This window comes from Apteryx mantelli, chromosome 1 (assembly GCF_036417845.1).
Source record: "Apteryx mantelli isolate bAptMan1 chromosome 1, bAptMan1.hap1, whole genome shotgun sequence".
NCBI classification, from domain to species: Eukaryota; Metazoa; Chordata; class Aves; order Apterygiformes; family Apterygidae; genus Apteryx; species Apteryx mantelli.
Window position 1 is genome coordinate 66,076,672 of NC_089978.1, and position 19,658 is coordinate 66,096,329.

Genomic DNA, 19,658 nt, shown 5'->3' on the forward strand with positions numbered 1-19,658 from the left:
AAGTGCTAAGAAAACACCTTGCTTTTCCTATACTGATTATTTAAAGACTATTGCAAGATGTGGCCTTTTACAGTGGTCTCCAGGGCCACTCTGAACTGGAGAATTTGGGAATGCTTCTAAGTTCCAGGGCACAGGTATATGCTCAAGGTAGCCTCGTTCCTTACTGGAGTGACACCAGGATACCTACAAACCCTTCTCTGTGCTCTTTACCACAGAAAGTAAACCTAGGTTCCCAGTGAGCCTGGAAGCCACGGACTGCTTTGAGGTCCTTGAGCAAGACAGTCACTATATGAGGACTTAGGACCACCACCCTCAAGTCAGTGCAGATGTTGCTCAGTTTGGAAGCAGCCTCGGTCACTCAAAACTGTGCTGTGGATGGGCTGAGTACCCAAAGGTTTCCTCTATGCTATGATCATCAGAAGCCAAACACCAGCGAATCTGACACAGGATTTCTGTATGTCTTACCAAACAGAGTCCTGTTCTATGGTAACATAACATATCACTCACACACCTGTTGACAACAGACAGGACAAGATACTTCTAGATTGTTCTAAGTATTTCTCCAGAGCCATCTCAAAGACTAAAGCAATTGAGGTGCTCTACCTCTTTTAAGGATGTAGGCACTGTGAGATCCGCAGGGTCCCATTTTGTCTCCCTCAGCTAAACCTACAGCTGAGATGGTGATGACAGACGAAAAGAAGGAACTGGATGTTCTCTCTTGGGCAGCAAATTCATTATTTGTGATTCATGTTTTCATTCTGTGGCTTATATTGACATTCCAGCGGCCACAGGATGATCCTACTGCAGCAACAGACAAGCCTGCTCTTTCCATTCAAGCCACATTCAGAGAAAGAACCTGAGTTTGCCAGAATGATTCAAGTTTTTGTGCTTTTAAGACAAATATGATCCTTCAACCCTCCCCCAAACGTAAGGTAACTATGAAGGTACCAGCCCCCTTAGTGGTAGATGTTTCCAAGAGAATATAAAAAACATGCCCCAAGATTGAATTTCATTCCAAATAACTGAATGTGCTACATTAAGAGATCAGGTCTCCTCTTGTGCCAGCAGGCCTCATGTATGCTGCACAAAGGTGCATTGTTCAGATACTCCTCTGCTTAAGTGAAGGAGATCTCAGCAGGACTGTGCTATAAAAGGGACATCACACTTTTTTTGAACCTACTGCCCGCCCCACACATGAAGTAGTCTGATTCACTGACTTTCAGAGCATGCTCCATGGCCAAAATGTTTACTTAGGAAAATGAAGAAAAACAAGGCATACCAGGAACTGATGTTCCTCAGTAAGGGTTTGCTGTGGAAAGTTCATAGATTAGGTGCTTTGTGTTACAGCAGCTGATGTGATTTTTATAGTCATGTTCAAGGCCCTTAGAAACATGTCTATACAATTTGTGAGCTGTTAAGGACAGCACCTGTCTCTCGGGAACAATATATATACAGTAATGCAACAGATCTCTGGCTCTGGTTACTTCCTGAGGGGTCTGCTTCAGTATATGAGATAACCACATTTTCCTCTCATGACTAAATGACCCTTATAAGGTTCATTTACACAGGTACAAGCAACATTGTAAAGGGTCATTTACATGGGTACAACGAACGTTCCTACTGACCAAAAGCAGATTAGACTATAGCGTTCCCTTGGTGTCCCTCACTGTGCCCCAAAGGCTCTGCACAAAAGCCAGCAGATAAAGACTAGTTCTAGGTAGGGCATTAGGTTCCCATTCACTTTGTACCAGTGTAAATGACTATACAGTATGAAAGGCAAGTCAAGTTCCACTCTTCTAAACAAACTCCTGAAAGGATCCCCATAGTTTTTTACTCTCCATTGGGATGAAAGTTTTTTGAGCTGGAATTAAAAACCAAGACCAAATTCTGTTCTTAGTTATTTCTTTAAATGTATAAATTGTGCCTTTATAATACTGATTTTTTAATTCTTAAAAAAAGATTTAAAGTGATTGCCTGGTTTTCAGGAGTGTTATAAGGAAAAAAGGTAAGGATCTGCAGAACAGTAAGATTTATTCAGAGAAAGTGTGTTTCACTTTAAAGGGACAAGAATAAACTGATTTTATATCAACAAACAAAAAGGTCAACCACCCCTAGAGAAAACAGGCGCACAAATACTTTACTCCCTTCATAAATAATGTATTTTATTGCATATGGCTATTAAGGAGAGCATCCATGATCAATACAGACTAAATACAATACACTACTCTAGTTCCATTTATTCTGGTCTCCAGCAGCATCACATTTATCCTTATATACAGCGCGTACATTGGAAGACACAGCAAGATAAGTTAAGTCTCTTGTCATATCACAATAGCAAGAAATATATTTAACATCTTGATATCCAGAAACAAAAGGACCCATAAAGAAAACACTGCTTAATAACTGGTTATATAGCAAAAAATATTTTAAATTTAAGGTAAGTCAGGCAAAATGTACAAAGACCCAATATACATTGTGAAGTTTTAGCAAACATAACATTTATACATTTTGGTTCCATTCTGTAAACTAAATTAAGAATGTAAGTATTGCATATGCCTTTGTGAAATATACAGGATAGAGAAGAATTGACTACATTGTCAAGTTTTTGTTTTGAAGTTGCTGTATGCATAATAGCTATTTGTTTTAGTGGCATGATTCCATAATTGGTACAGAGGGCTACTTCAAAACAGAAGTTAAAACATCATCTTCAGCAGGTACCACATTCAGTGCTACTGTGTGTGTGTGGCAACGGGGGGTAGGGAGGGGCAGACAAAAAACGTCATCAACTGTATTTGTTTTTCTAGTTCCAGAACTGAACAAGCAGCATTTTAGAATGTTTTAGAACCTTTTATAGTGCTATAAAAAAAAAAAAAAATCCCAAAGCCCAAATAGATAAATTAGATATTTAAATTGATTTTTAGATCTAAAATTGTACGGCCTATGCATTGCTGTGATTTAAAACCCCAGAAAATTACACTGAAAAATAAAGTGTGCCATGGGGTAGGGAAGGAATTAGTTTACATTCATCTTTGTCTTGTAATACAATCCTCAGTTCTAAAAATTCAGCATGTAAGCAGGAAGACTGCGTTGCCATTCATTATATTTGTAAGACATAAACTCTCGTCTTCCTCAAAGAAAAAAAAATCCCAAAAGATAATGCATTGTTAAGAGTGACATACAGGTTCCACCTAGCACAACAATTTTCAAAAAAAATCTCACATAACCCAGATAACCTAGTAATACTTACAAGACTATCAAAGCAGGCACTGCGGAGGTACCCTTAAAATGTATATGAACTCTTCAACAAATTTACCAAAGGAGAAACTAGGAGACATGACATTCTGCTAGTCTGGTGCAACAGTTTTATATGACATTTGTGACAATAGCCGCCATATCAGCTGTATTTTCAGAATACAGGAAACGTGATATATGGGTAATCTTGAAAAGAACTCTGGATAAGTGACTGCAATGTTTCTTCTTTCCCCTGTAATAATGCCTGTAGCTGCAATGACGCTTTTCTGGTAGAAGGCAAGTATCAGGACTTTCTAGATGGCAAGATAATACTGTGTTAACATTAGCGCTTCAATCTGTCCAATACCCATTATCATCCCTGCATTCCTAGCGTGCCTGTGTGGATTTTTGGTTACAAGAAATGCAGCTAAGAACAGGGTTAGCTGACAAAAGTGAGCTTGTAAATAGGAGAAAAGGCTTTTGCAATCTGAAGTACCTACATAAACACCTACATAGAGAGGATAAAACAAGTGTGTCAAAGGTAAAGAGAGATACCCCCAATACAGTTTGATGTTTTTAACTTATGTTGCTTAAGTTACACATTTTAACTATTCTGAATCCTTCGTCCAAGTCTGATGCACGGAGTTTTATCTTATTTTAGACTTTTTAGTGCCCACGTTAGGCTTTGTCTGATAAGTAAACACTGCAGCCAGGGATTCAGAACCACCCAGCAGCTGTACGCGTTAGAAGTTCAGTAAGGCTGATGACTGTTCTTGAGAGATACTCAGCACAGAGATACAGGAGGTCCTGTTGCACACCGACACCGCAAATCCGGCTTTACTTTGAACTGAGGTAGTACTGTGATAGGCTTGAAATTATGCCAGTAAATACCAGATTTTGCTGCTTTAGCAGGTGTTACAGAATCTCCTAACATGCCGAAGAATAAATACAGTTTGTCTTTGCAGAAAAAGGAAATGAAGGCATTGGCCAGTAGTTAAAGAGGCCGGCAGAAAAGTTCCAACTAGCTAAAGAACATCTTGAACTTCTGTCAAAACAGCAGCAAAATGGTACTGTAGATGCCAATGACAGGTAATGAGTTAGGCAGGTTGCTTTCCCTTCCTTGCAGATTTGTTGTACAGTTTAGTCCACAACACTTTGAAAGTTAACTGTCCGGACCAACGATAACAACAACAAAAAGTAAACCTTAAGCAGCTTCAGTTTAAAAAAAAAAAAAAAATGCTGAGCAGCTTCTTTGAATGTTGTACTCTGTTGTTTGAGGTCATGGTGATAAAACTAACTCCTTCACTCTGAAAAGAAAAATGAAAGAAAGTCAATAAAAGCTGCAACAAAAATCTTACTGATGACTTAAACAATACAAAAATACCATAAAGAGTTTATTCAGACAGGTTTTCATGAAAAAGCTATGGAATAACTGCTTTTATATTTGCATACATCATAAGCTTTACAAAGGGAATAAAGGGAGTTCTTCCCAATCAAATAGTACTTCATTTCTAAAGAGCTTTCTGGCTGCTGTCCTTCAAACTAGCAAGACAGGGGAGATAGAATTAGTTAAGAAACCTAACCCCCCCACCCCAAGTTCAAGTTGTGTCCCTCATTGGTTTGTATCAATAGCACAGAATAAGACATTGCAGAAAGCAGGTACCAACTCAACTGTTTTTTTGCCTTTGTGTTATCAAACACTGTCCATCTCCAGACATTACAAACAAGAGTTTCTTCAAATTGTTTTGTATTGAGGAAAAGATTCCTCTAAAAAAAATGCAAGCAGGGTGTATACGGGTGTAACCTTCTAATTTAGCTATCTGATTTACTAAATAACTATTATTCCATAAAGTAAAAAAGCAGGTATGTGAGCAAACAGAAGGAATCCGCTCCAGATTATGGTCTATAAAGCTGCTTTAAAGAGTCAAGGTAAATTATACAGTTGATTATAAAGCAACCTATTCTATTTTAAAGAACTCAGCTGACCTGCTTTGTATTTTTTCACTGCAAAGAATTAATGGAAAATGTGTGCCACTGCCATAATGCGACATGGACATATTGATTAACTCACAACATTAAGATGGTTTGTTAACATGGTCATTAAAAATCAGATTTCCTTAGCACTTTGCTCATCATATAGATTTTTCCAGTTTGCTATAATATTTAAAAAGCAGAAATGCATAAACAATAGTGATCAAAACACTCAGGGGGCTGTAAATTTTAAATGAAAAAAAACACTGACACCTCATTTTGAAAGATGCCAACAAAGTGGCATATCCTGATACAATCTCGGGCTGCAGCATTACATTCATGTCAAGCGCTATTAACGGTGTCTCATTCATTTAATAGTTCATAGCAATTTTTTGATGTTTCTTTTTGACCCCAAGCTTACAAGTTAGGTGAAAACTCTAGTTTGAAAATGGATTACAAAAGTTTTCCTAAAAATTGAAGTTATTTGGAACACTTTAGGAAGTAGCATTTTTATTCTGAACGGTCTGTAAAGGACATAACCCATTAATTTTGGCTAGTGCTTTGTCATGGTATAGATATAAGGTTAAGAATGCACAAGTCAGTATTCATGTATATTTTTAATTATTTTGGGACCATAAAGGCCAAACATGAAATTATATATGAAACCTAGATGTCAAAGGAAGTACGGTATTTATATCGGCAAGTTTTAATCCATATAAGCTTCTGACAAACCAATACAAAGGATTTTCTTCAAAACTATACAAAATCAAAGGCTGACATATCTTGGCATGAATGTGAAAATTACTAAATTGCTATCGAATCTTTCAGAGCTAAGGTTTACTTAATGAATATGTCCTGTCAAAGTCAATCGGAGCTGCTATATGATCAGTTTATTGAGATGTTACTTAGGATTTGGTTTCATGATACAGCTTGAGATGAATTAACAGTTTGCCAGGACCAAAAGGAAAATATCTCATTGCCCCCACTCGCCTTCCTCCCTCTTTCCTGTTCCTTGCCATTTACTTGGTGCCACTTTTCAGATCAGACAGTAAGTCAATTCTACCCATTCAAACTTCAGAAAAATTGCTTTTGTTGTTTTATTTTTCAAATTAAGAACTTGATTGGCTTATGATGCAACCAAGGGAGTCCCCAAACTGGCAGTAGGACAGAAGGGGAAGATGCATACAGGAGGAAGAAGGAACTGAGGGAGTAGTAGGAAAGCCAAGATAGGAAGAGGAGGACTTGGAAAGGATGGAGGGTCAGCGAGATTTCTCTTTTTTGCTGGTGGTAAGCTGTAAATCCAGCTGGTGAGGATGCTGATGATCCCATAACACAAAACTACACCTCCAAAGTGTTTTGTAAACTTCAAATCTGGAGTTTGGAATCAAATGAAAATTATTGCCTTGGCAGAGAGCCTCATCCAGCAAGGTTTTGTGGGAAAACAAGTGGCAATGCGGACGGCTCTCAAAAGGGAGCAGAGATCCCTCTTTTGGGGGAGAAGTGCCTAACAAGCCACGTTGTTCCAACTTCTGTTCAGGGAAGCAGGATGTGTGTGCTTTATGTAGGCAAACAAGTGAGTGACTGAGGATACATCGTGATTCTGCATTATTGCTTTTCTATTCCAAATGGAAGCCAACCCTCCAACTGAATTTAGGTTACCACTCCATCAAAGCGACCACATGATGGTGAAAGCCAAATAAGTTAAAAAATAAATAATAAATACAAAATTCATGTGCTCAGATGGAGAAATCAGAGGGAAAGATTTTGTACATGCAAAGAACACAAACATATACTTTCAAGAAGCATGTCAGGCAAGGATGGTTATTAGCGAGGATTATTAGCACTTGAGTAATTTTGCTGTTGCCCTGACTGCACAACAGGTACTTTCCAGCCAGAAATATACTGGAGAAGGTGAAGCAGTCCATGCTTCAAAGCACTTCCAAACCTAGATCTCACAGTTTTGTAGGTGTATGATAGGGACTGTGGACTTAAGCCTAAGAGCCTAGGACAGACCTATGATGAACTCAAAGAGTCTACAACACTGACCTATAGTCTTAAACTAGGCCAAAAGTAATCTTCAATTGTGAAACAATTTTATCTGACTTCAGTGAGGCTTGAATCCAATCTTGAATAAACTTTAAATCAAGAAAGGAAAAATAACTGCTGCTACCATGTAAAACAGATAATACCAGTGTCAGCTTCACAGGAAGCCTACTTTTAAGAAACAAATTGCAAATTTTATGCTAAAGTTAAAATAAGAAGAAAATTTATGTCAATATCACTGCTAATTTTTACTTCAGCCCCTAATATCTTTGATATTAACGGCTATTAATAATCTAATATCATTAACCTCTATCTCACGTCAACATTGCACTTAAATATCTGATCTATGACAACAACCCAAACAAGGATATATTGTTTTTATGCAGGGACTAAACAAAATTCATATGGGACATGAATATGCTTTTTGATAGCATCATCCCCCAAAGGCACACACAGATCACACACAAAATATAACACTGTTTCAATGCAGAAGTTTCCTCTAAATGTTTTGGGATATTATTAAGAAAACATCCATCATTAGTGCTGAGTTTCCAAAACAACTTAAAGTCATCTGATCCCACTAGCGCGTCTTGTGAAATAGGTCAGATAATAAACACATAAGAATTGCTAGAAAGCTACTAAATACTCAAGGACTTGTTAAATATACTGTGAAGAGAACACAATAGTTAGTCAATTAAAGAAGATCCAGTCTACTTACTAATTTTCAAAGTCAGTAAGCAATGAATAAGAATCTTCTTAATTCCTAAAAATAATTCTCACCTGCTTACAAGCATACAAACAGAAACAGCTATTCATGTGGCTCATGACAAAACATGTTGCTGGCTATTCATAACCAGTAAATTTATTCAACTGGCAGCGCAATCGTTAGAGCGGATAAAGCGTTGGACTTGAAACACCCTGCTCTGCTCCTGGCTTGCATTGTGACTTTAGGCAAATCACTTCACGGCTTTGTCCCTTTGTTTCCCCTCCCCACGTCGCCTTGCCAAATCGATTAAGGCTCTGATCCTGCTAACTAACTTTTCCCGGAAGAGCAATCCTATTGATATAACTGAATCTGAAGGTTAAGAACGTCTAAGTTTGTAGGCTTCGGGCCAGGCCATTAGACGCTATAGCCCAAGCAACCGAATCCCGTCCACAGGGAAATGTCTTTGGCCCCCGGCACCTGGAGGCAAAGTGTGGCTCCAGGCGAGGCAGCTGGCCAGCCAGAAAAAGCAAGTGTCCCCAGCTGGCCGGCCGGCCAGGCAGCTGCACGGCTCTGACTGCCCACTGGTTCACGTGAGTTAGGCATGTGTACCTGCCTGGCTATGCAACGGGAGATAGGTTTACAAGCATATGTACGGATTATACTGTTGCACCTTAGCAACGCTTCCCCTGTGCCAAGAACAGGCAGCATCAGACAACAAGTGGAGGAGGGAGGCAGGCGGCATCACGATGCATGTGGGGAGGGAGGAAAGGCAACGCGCGTCCTGGTGGTGATAACCTGGTGCCTACGTGGTACCTACAGCAGTGGGAGATGGTCTGAACTGCAGTCGCCAAGAGCTTCTTTATTCACACGCACACGTGCACATTGCAAAGTCACTGTCTCTAATTGGAGACAGAGATGCAGGGAAAAGACACATGACCCAACTTCCCAGTAAGATCCCAGCCCTCCTGCTCCCCAGCATATACAACAGCAGCCAAATCCGGACTTAGCTCTGACCATCACTAAGCAATTTACTGAATAATATACTTAGAATTAAGCACACAGGTAGTCCTACTAAGGATAACAGAACAACTCATGTGTTTAGCTATGGGTCTTCACAAGTAATTCCAGGGAATGTGAATTCCATTCAGTAAGATTACTTGTACCAAATTAAGCAGCATTTGGCCATCATCACAGGTAAAACATTTGCCCTAGCAACACTTCACAGCAAAATATAAAGTAGTATGCTGTAACAGTTTAAAAAGTCCATGAATAATATCAATCCAAAACAAAATGCCTCCAGGTTTGATGGGACAAACAAGTTAAACCATGAAATTAAGAAGACATGTTTTTGTTGTTTGTTTTTTTTCAAAACAAGTCATGGTTACTCAGAATTTGAGACATGCTGCCACCAACTAACTATACTCTTTTGGTTTGTTATTCCACTAGGAGACAGTACAGAATGTTATTTGGAAGTTCTTGTTGTTGTTTTATGAATTTAGAAGTGGGTACCAGGTCAATATAGGTTCTTCACGACCAATAATAAAAATTACTGAATTTCTTCAAAGAAGCAAAGCGGGGGTGTTGTGGACACAGTCACCTACATTAAGATGAGCTTTACAGTACTTTTAACTCTTGGATTAAATAGTTAAAATCGTAAGACGCATTGAATTGCATTAATATAAAGAAGGAGAAAGATATTATCTTCTAAAGTGGGAAACAAACCACCAGAACATCTGAAAAAGATGCTGCGTGTCAGCACTTGCAAGTACATTATTTTTCTTCCCCCAGCACACACATGGGAGAATAAAATGTTCATCTGGTGGCATGGACAAATTCCCACAATTCATAACAAGTATCAAGTTTCATCCAAAGATACTAAAATCAAGGACAGTTGTATTTAATGCCATATATTTACACGCATACCATAATTATTTTCACTGTCATCTTGCACTATAGTATAAGCAACTGAGTCTACAATAGACGTACGCACGACAATGAGGGCTACGCTTAGTTTATTTCAGAATTTGATATAATTTGCATTTCAATATCATTTTGTCAAGGTTCTCATAGATTTTGTAGTATGAATAACTAAACATTAAAATGTAATTATGTGGAAAATAAAGGATTAAACTTACAAATGCCATTATAATGAATTTATTGCTAAAGTGCTGGTCCAGAAATGCATTTCCCATATCAATTATAACAAAAATAGGCACTTTAAATTTGAAATTAAGAAACTAGATGTGCTTATTTTTTCCAGGATTAATTTAATACATTTGCTATTACACCTCTTAATTTCAGAGCTACAGCCATTGTATACCATTAAACAAGTTCGTATAGATGTGACTTAATCCCATGATTAGGAATAAAATAAATTAAGCAAAAAAACCCAACATAGCACTATTTGAAATTTGTTCAATTACCCTCTCCCTTGCAACCAGAGTATACTACTGTTCAAAAATGTTAAATGAAATTAAACAAAGTCAAGCTGCTTTCTCTGAGCAAACAAAACATTAGAAAAAAAAATTTAGTCCTTTTGGCCTTCCACTGGGAGTTTACAAGAGGGATAGAACACAAAGAAGTAGATGTGTAAAGTATATAGGAAATATGCCACTGAAAAGATTAGCCTGTGGCAGCCAGCCAAAGAGCCACTCTACAGTTCACTTGTACAGGATTTGGCCATCGTGGAAAAAGAAGTCACACCCTGGGTTGGTGGCCACTACCGTGCAACCGTAACTGCCTCCCACCTTACAAGCCGTCATTCTATTTCTTTATCAATGAAGACGCAAAACCAGAATATTGGAAACATGGTCTCAGTTAGACTGTTGGCTTGATTTTTACAGATTCTTCTGGCAGTGAGAGGGTAGGAGTCTTCCCAAGAACAGACTAATGGCAATAAGCAAACTTTAGTAACGCCACTTTGCATACAAAGTGAGGCTGGAAGTTTCCTAAGAGAGACCGAATTTTTGCAAAACAACACACTCGCCTTGCAAGCGATGAAGGGCGAGGGAGGAAAGGATTTGTGACTAATACATTGTACAACTTACCAACCCCATCCTCGCAGAAACAACCAAAACAACCGAATTGGCATGTCTGCCCCTGCAGCACACGTAGGTTAGGCGATATTCATCTCAACTAACTTCAGGCATCCACAACATCTTCTACACCTCTGACCTAGTCACCCTATGAGGAGCTGGGATGACTAGCTTTTTACAGGCAATGGAAAGAAACAGGCAATCCTAAGCAACAATTCATGTGCCCTATTTTATATACCTACATTAGGATTAAATGAGTAAGAGTTATGAAAGATCATGGAGTCTGTGAGGTGTATGACCTAGCATTCATCTTAAGAGCAGAGAACATATCCTTTTAAACACATGCTTACATACCATTTGTCCCTCTTCTGCTACATATTGCTAGTCATTAAGAGGGGCAACAAGGTCTGACAAGAAAGAAGAGCTCATGTAGGTGGAGCTTGATAGTCTCACACACTGCCTACTGAAATGCCATCAATGTTGGTGGACCTATTTCAGGTAGGTGGCAGGGAAAAAAAAGAAAAAGCAGAATCAGACTTCAGGTTAGATCCACAAGTGAGAAGGTGACTGCAATTTTAGACAGCAGCATCCAACACCAATGTCTGATAGCTGCTTCTAAGCCATTGGGTTACGTCCATCCACATGCCTAAACACACAATGTTAGAGTGCTCTCAAAGAGCTGAAAGCATGCTTTTTCTCCCTCTCATCTGGGGGGGGGGGGGAAGCAATGTTTTCCAGTGAATAAATTGAAGTATTACTCATATTAAATATTTAAATATTCATGGAAACAGGGATAAAGACTCATGTAAGTTGTGGGAAGCCATGTTCACTCTGCCTTTCCACTACAATAGGTTATCTAATTATTCCATAAAATTGCTTCAGTAAGGAAGAATGAGAGCACTCTGCCAAAGAATATACGGCCAAAACATGTTGGGGTGGGAAGGGGGGGAAAGAGGATTTAGATCTTTTCAGGCAGAAAGGTAATGGATGCAGGTCAGTACTGGGTGAGTAGTCTAGCCACTGACATATTGCGGTTAGGGGAACAAAAACACTTCTTCCAGGCGCTCTTTGATCCCTGCCTCCACCACTGACAAAAAGGCTTAGGCACCTAATACCAAAAGAGGTTTCAGGTTTACAAAGTCTGTATGGAGACTGGAGAATCCCTCCATCCTAAAGGAAGACATTTATTTTCAGAGTGGCATGTTTTAAAACACAAGGCTCTCCTCAGCTTTCACAACCAACTACCCGCCAGTTTTGTAAACTGACTTTTGGACTTCTTGCCATTTAAACTGAAATACCCCTTGCATTATACGTCTCATTTATGCTTCTAACCTGGCATCTAAACTCACTGGGTGGTCACACACTAAATGTTAGGCTGACTGCTATAGCTCTTAGGTTTTCATTGTAGGATACGTGTCCAGAGAGATGCTTCTTGAAGAAGCCTCCTTGAGCCATGATGTCCTTGCTGAAGCAGACAAACGCTGAAGATTCCTTGTTCTGGCGCAGAAGAAAAATACGGGGAGTGAAGGAAGGAAAAGAGAAAGAGAAAGCAGGAAAGGCTAAGAGGAACAATCTGGCATGGATGGTAGGTAGGTATGATATAAACGAACACCAAGCAACCCAGCCTCAGAGATGCAAAAAAGAAACAATTTCTTGGGCAATCTTTTTCCTAATGCTTTCTCTTGTTGTCATATCCTCACTTACAACTCTGAGCATCCGGTGGTGGAATAGAAAAAGATTTTAATAAATGATTTTCTATTTTGTATCAAAGCTTTTCTAGAAATCTTTCCTGTTATCACCTTTGTGAATCAGTTAATCACAGAGGAGTGAGAGATGAAGCTGGGCAAGAAGTCACAGGTTTCATGTTCCAGGAAGAAGAGACCAAAAAACCCTCCTAAAAAACATGAAGTGAAATAAACAATATAACACAAAAGCACCCATACTGAAGCAGACTAAAGACTCCTCTAGCCCAGTTTCCTGTGTCCAACAGTGGTTAAAAGCAGAAACCTAAGTATGAGTATAAGAACAAGACAATACAGAGATACTTCCCAAATACTCATCCAGCCTCCAATAACATATAGATCAAGGACCCACTCTGTCTAGCCTCCCCTCCCGGAAACCTTTAGTATCCTGGAGCTTCAAACCTTAACTTCATGCTGTGAGAAGAATAATCTCTTTTTGTTTGTTCTGAACCTTCCACATGTTAGCTTAATGTCCCCAATAAAGCCGAAGTCTTAGTCTCCTGTAGTTAAAAGTCACTGTGCCAAATATCATTGCACAACGTCCTTCATTTATTCTACGTATTGAGACACTCAGCAACAGGAACTGCAGCTCTCCCATACAGGTGCTTCCTATCTACAATCTGAGAGCACAGCACAAACACTGAAGATCATAGCTCCCAAACATTTCTATACAATCCTGCAAAATTGGGAAGAAAAGCTCTGTACAACTGGCCAACATTTTCTGCAGAATCCTTGAGAGAAGCAATTATGCTGTATGTTACCTGAAAAGGTTTCTAGTGCTTTGATGGGAAGTCTATTACACAGTATAATGGATGGTGGTAAAGGGACAAAAAGGAAATTCCCTATGAGAAGAGAAAAAAGTATCTACAGATGTCCAGTGTTTCTCACCATAGCTCACTATTTCATTTATTTTGCCCATTGACTTAAAACATGGTCTTACAAGACTGAAAAAACAGGTGAAAATGAGATATTTTCTTTTTCCATAGTTTCCTAAGGGTTCTCAGTATTTGATATATAGATGGAATCTACAATTTATTATGATTTTAACCAGGCCTTTCCCAATATATTTACACAAATAAGATATTCTTTCTCTTTTTTTCCTGAGGTTTGTTCTGTCCAACTGTTTAAAGCCTTCCATTCATGAGACCAAGTTAGAATCCTTTTCTCACACACAGAAAGAAGAATGAGCTGATGTGTTTTGGAGCTTAGAAAAAAAGTAAGAGCAGTTTGTTTTCTTAATTTCAAATTCTTTGAAGTATCATTACTGAGAATCTTTAAATATTTCACTTCAGCGATTAATCTCATTGTATGTAATATTATTCCTGTTCTTTTAAAAATATGTCCATACTAGTCCACTTGTTAATACAGTAGCACAAATCAGGTTAAGCCCTTAATCTTTTGCCTTTATTAACTCCATCTATAAACTTTGTATCAAAAAAACTAAAATATTTCCATTAATAAAGCTAGAGTCTCCTTATTTTAAGGGATTTTTAATTCTATATATTTTGTATTTCTTTTTTCGTTGTGCTTAGAAATCTCTATTAATGGAGCCTACAGTTCCAGACACTGTGCACACATATAAGCACAATATATTTCTCTCCTAATCACCATAAATTAATTTAACTGAAGCAAATTGTGATTATGAGTTATCAAATGTATTGTGCCTGTTAGTAATTAAATACTTGTAGTAGCAACACATTAAAAAAAAAGAACTAAAAATAAAACACTCCCAAAAAGTGCTTGGGGAGGAGAATATTATGAAAAGACTAAACTTGTGAGAAAAAACTATATAATAAAATCTTGCAAAAACGTATTCTTACTCATTGCCAGACCACTTCCAACTCTTTCATGACAGGGCAGAAATAAAGACAAAAACAAAACAAAACTTTACCAGTTCATCATGCATAAGGAGCACAGCTCCACATCTATAGTTCAAGTCATGACCAGCAGATTTTCCTCCAAGTAGAAAAAGTTACAGAGGGTTATTGGCTTGTGAAACGCTTGTGAAACCTAATATCCAGCAACCACCCAGTTCAGCATGCTGTCAGGGATGTGCATCTCAACACAAAGATGAGAACCTGTTTAATTTGTGAATATTTCTTTAAGATTTTAAAATACTTCTGCAGGAAAATTATTTCTGACCTTTTGAACTATAAACTTAGTTTATAGCTAGCTGGTCAAATATATTTTTAGCTCTCTCTCTGCTCATTAGAGTATTACAGTTGCTATTTTACAAATATTTATGCATTTTACTGTATCCAGCTACATTCTTTACAACTGTGGAACCTGTTAAATATAATCTATATAATCCAAAATGAAAATTTAAAAATCCAGCCTTAGAAATAGTTTTACATAGAGAGAAACCAGCCATAACTGAAGACACTCAAAGAGACTATGGCTGTATCCAAAATGAGGCGGGGGGCTCCACCAACAGCTCTCCAGCCCCAATCTGTAAGACCAGGAGCAACAGCCAGGGAACCCTCTGGGGCTGGGTTTTTCCCCCCCAACCCACCACAAGGAGTATCAGGAGACAGGATGGGGCTTGGGAAATGATGCACACCTGGGCCCTTTTTCAACATGAAGCCAGCAGGTGACGGGAGTACACATCATGAACTCAGGGGCTAGAAAATGCTCCTGGTCCCGCAGCTCAGACATGGGATTTGGGAGACGGATCCTGCCCTGAACCAAAAGAATTCAGTTTAAGCAAGTACTTTATAATACCTCCCCAGAGAACAATCAAAATGTCTTACCCTCTTCTCAGGTATGCACTGGGGTTATGGTCATCTTTCAAGATAACGTTTATGAAAGTACTCAAGCCAGCTACTTCAAGATGAGGGAACAAGCTCTTGTTAGCTTCATTAGGACGTACACTTGCTGGCAGCTAAACATGGCACTGCGGTTATTGTCTTAAAGGCAGATTCACAAACTCAGTGATGTGTCTAATCCCTGTTGAAGTCAACACTTTTGTCAATTTGAGCCTTAATACCTATCACTCCTTAGCAAGCCACAAAGTCGCCTTGAAAATAGCCATTCTCTCGCTAACATTATCCCCCAGCAGATTTTTCATACTATTCTTTCAATAAACAACCAAAAACCCCTCGTTATCAAAGTAAAAGGATGACTCAAAGAATATATTTTTAAATTTCTTGTTTGCAAATTAGGCCGTATTCTTCCTTCCATTAATTGCATTTATGAGATATACTAAAAATGTTATTTTTATGTTGTATTTTTTAAAAACAGACTTTGTTTAAAGGGCACCTGTAACTTCCTTCATAATGTGCTCTGAATTTAATCTCTAGATGAAGTAGCACTTTTTTCTGAAGCTGATATGGACTGTATTGCCTACAGAAGCTAGTGTTTTGTTAAGATATGAAAGGAGAGGAGGTATTTTTGGCACATTGGCATCATAAATATCTATCCACATATCACACCTGGAGGCTAATTGATAGTCCATTTGAAAACAGGGGAAAAAGCTCAGTAAACTGTTTAGAAAAGTAATTCTGGTGTTTAAAATTTATCTCCTGAGAACACTAGTTTAAGAACTGGAAGTTGGTCATAAACTAATTTGTGAAGGTGGAAAGCATGCAGAATAATAATCTCTGTCTTACTCACATTTTACTTCTTTCTCAAGAAAGAAACACAAGTTGTACCAAATGAACAAGATTGCTCCTAGCTCCACTGCATGCATCTTGAATCCTCCTTATCTAACAGCTACCTGGAGACAAAGTGAAACAAGCCTATATTCATCAGTTCTGCTAGACCAAATAGATGCCAAAGCTTCACTTTTAAGAAAGGTAGCTAAGAAATGTGAAAATGCCACGTTACCTACCCTAAGGCACAAGTAAGAATACTGAGACATGCGATGAATCTCAGCTTGAAAAACAAAAAAATATGCGTTGCTGTCTAACTGTGAGACCTTAAGTACAAAATATGTGAGCTTCCCTAAGTAAAAAAAGCTTGTTTGCTTATTGTTTGAATATGAAAAATACTATGCTCTCAAAGCACAGTGTTCATTCATAGCATTTTCTCAAAATTTCAAAGACACTTTTTAGAATGACGAAAAAATTAATATCATTTATGTCCAATATTGCTAACTCCAGAGCACGTTATAGACTTTATTCTGTAATTACCAGAGCTCTCACTAAATATCTACATAAACAAAGCTGTACTCTACTGTTTCAGGTGTTCTGTTTTCTCCTCATCTCACGGTGTTCTTCACACATGCATTTTTGTTTTGTTTTGTTTTATGGCTGGTCTGATTTGCTGGAGTGTAAATATGTTTATAAGCAACCAATGAGGCTTACTTTTCTTAAAAAGGTTCACCAGTACCTTGTATTTTGAAAAACACATTCTACTTATAGCAATACATCTGACCACATGTCTATACAACTGAGGCTACCATCTTTTACCATTGTATTATATTGCCAGGGCTGTTTCTATAGACCAAACAGATTAAAAAACATCTTTGTTACTTTGACAAAGTTTGGCTCTAGTCCCACCAATGCTCGGCAGAGAACTCCCCTAGACTTCAGCGAGAGTTTCCAGTATACAAAGACTTGCATGTATTTTTTTTCCCATTGTCAGCCTCCCAGCATTTTAAAGATGTATAGGACATCACAAGTAGGTGTTGTGAACATTTCAGGAAGTCACAATAAAGAACTAGAGCTTCCTGTGGGATAGTGTGCAGTAGATGAGGCTTTTTAAAAGTTAGGATGCTGTTTTAGAAACACTGTTTGCAAAGAACAGAAAAGGAAAGAAAAGGCACAGACAATGCACATAAAATATTTTGCAAAATACGAATGTTTCCCCAGAGGTGCCTATGCCTTTAAGATATGTTTGTTTCAAAGTTGTAAGGACACGATATCCTTGCATATTTCATGTATTGTGACTGACCAGGAAACATATTGAAGTGTGTTCAGTCAACAGTGCAGCAGCTGCATAGCTAGAGAAAACACAAATCCCTTTTAATTTCACATTTACTGAACAAGTACAATACATCATAAACTAACCAGAGAGAGTACAGCCTAGGTCAGGCAGAAATACTTAGCTATATCCAGCTGATACACATACACAGCAAACAGAAGTCTCATTTCAAGTCCTCTTGCTTAAAATAGACTAAACACATTAAGACTCATCTCACCAAACCTTAGCCGTCCAGAAGCTAGCTGTTCCATTTATGCTAAAAGTATAGGCTCCCTCTATAGTCAGAGAAGAGAAGGTGGTATATATCAGTCACAAAGACTGAGGCGGACCTGCCTCTTCAGTATTGGAAAGATTGGTGCCTTTAAAGTGACTACACATGGAAGCTAGACCTCATTTTAAGAGGACTGTTTTGGTAGGTATCTAATGAGGAGCAAACAAGGTGTCTACAGGGTGGGCCAAACCTATTAATTCTATATATAGTGTAACAACTCTGGCTAGACAAGAAAACCCTCATATATATGGAAATCTCAAATACGAATACCTACCCTTAATATGCACTGGAGATACGCTTACTGGAATCAGCAACACTGAAGGAATTAAGCAGCTTCACTCAATTTTCTAATAAGCTGTTACTCTACTTGCAGAATGCATATATTAATACCCCCCTAAGATTTTGAAGACGTGGTCATTGATAAACTGGCCTCAAAAGAAGGTATTTCCATCCATTAATTATACTCCTGTGTCCATCAGACACAGCCCAGCCCAGCTGAATTCCACAAGGCCTGTAAGGAAAAACAGGGCTGAATTGTCTCCTCTCGAATATTCTCCCTCGGTTTGCAAATAACCCTAAACAGTCTATGCTAAACAATCATGCTGAAACTTCTCAGCAGCAGTCACAAGATGCCTGTTTACAAGGAGGAAAACAAACAAACAAACAAACAAACCTGAGGCACTAATAAAAGGCACAACAACTGTAAACATGTTTTCCAGTTTGATGCCTCAGCCTCACCCACAGCCATCAAAAGTCTCTAAGCAAAAAAAAAATCCACATTCAACCTACATTTGAGATAAAAGAGACCACAGAAATACTTTCGTATGCAGCAGGTATAAAACTTGGACAAAATCACTTAAGTGAGAAAACATTTCCATAAAACACATAATATAAACCCAACACGGACAGGCTATAAACAACAGGTTCCTCCATATCAGACGTTTCCAAATTACAGTCCACAGATCACTTCAGAGCTGGCGGTTTATACTGTATTAGAGGTCCTTATTTCCAGTAGTTAATTTAAATTAAAAAAGGGGGGGGGGAAATAATTCAAGTAATTATTATGATTCCAGAAGAATATGATATGGTCACAAATGGTCCAAAAAGAGATCTAAGAAGAGAAATGGCCCCAAACCTCCCTAGTGATACCTGACCCCGCTATGAAAAATCTTGGAAACTCTGTCACCGTGAGATTAAGGAGAAGTTTTAAGAAAGGTGCTGCCATACCCATCAATATAAATATACACGTTAGGGAAGAAAAGCTCTAGTAGCACATGACCCAATGAAGAAACAGAATTTCAGACTTACAAGACATGAGGCAATACCGGTCATTCTGACAGTTACAGTCATAGCTTCAGTATGCTATGTTCTGAACTAATAAAGGTACCCCATATTTCTAATTGTTTTCCTAAACTAAATCATAGAGTTTGGCAAGCGTTTCCTGCTCCTGGATTAGCTGACAATTACTGAATGCAATTCATTGTAGCACTGTGCTTATTCTTTAACTGATGAGAAAACAGTTTGCCATTTATCAAATATACTTTATTTCCTGCTTCCAGGTAAGAATTTGTTGTGTTTGTATATGATGCAAATAACCAATTAATATCTTTTGTAACACATACCAAAATGTCCTTCACATCTATCAAATGCGAAATGTCTCTTAGACTACAGAAGCAAAACAAAATCTTACTCAGGTACACACACACAAACACACACGCACACACAGCTACAGTACA

General features: G+C 38.3%; 1 protein-coding gene across 1 annotated transcript in view; it reads right to left on the reverse strand.

Moving 5' to 3' along the window:
- Positions 1-2,145: 2,145 nt before the first annotated feature.
- The window catches only part of IRS2 (insulin receptor substrate 2), a 32,651-nt gene continuing 15,138 nt past the window's right edge, over positions 2,146-19,658 (reverse strand). The window contains exon 2 of the mRNA XM_067293880.1: positions 2,146-4,538. Within this exon, the coding sequence (XP_067149981.1) occupies positions 4,534-4,538 (5 nt within the window). The 3' untranslated portion in view covers positions 2,146-4,533. The remainder of the gene's footprint in view (positions 4,539-19,658) is intronic.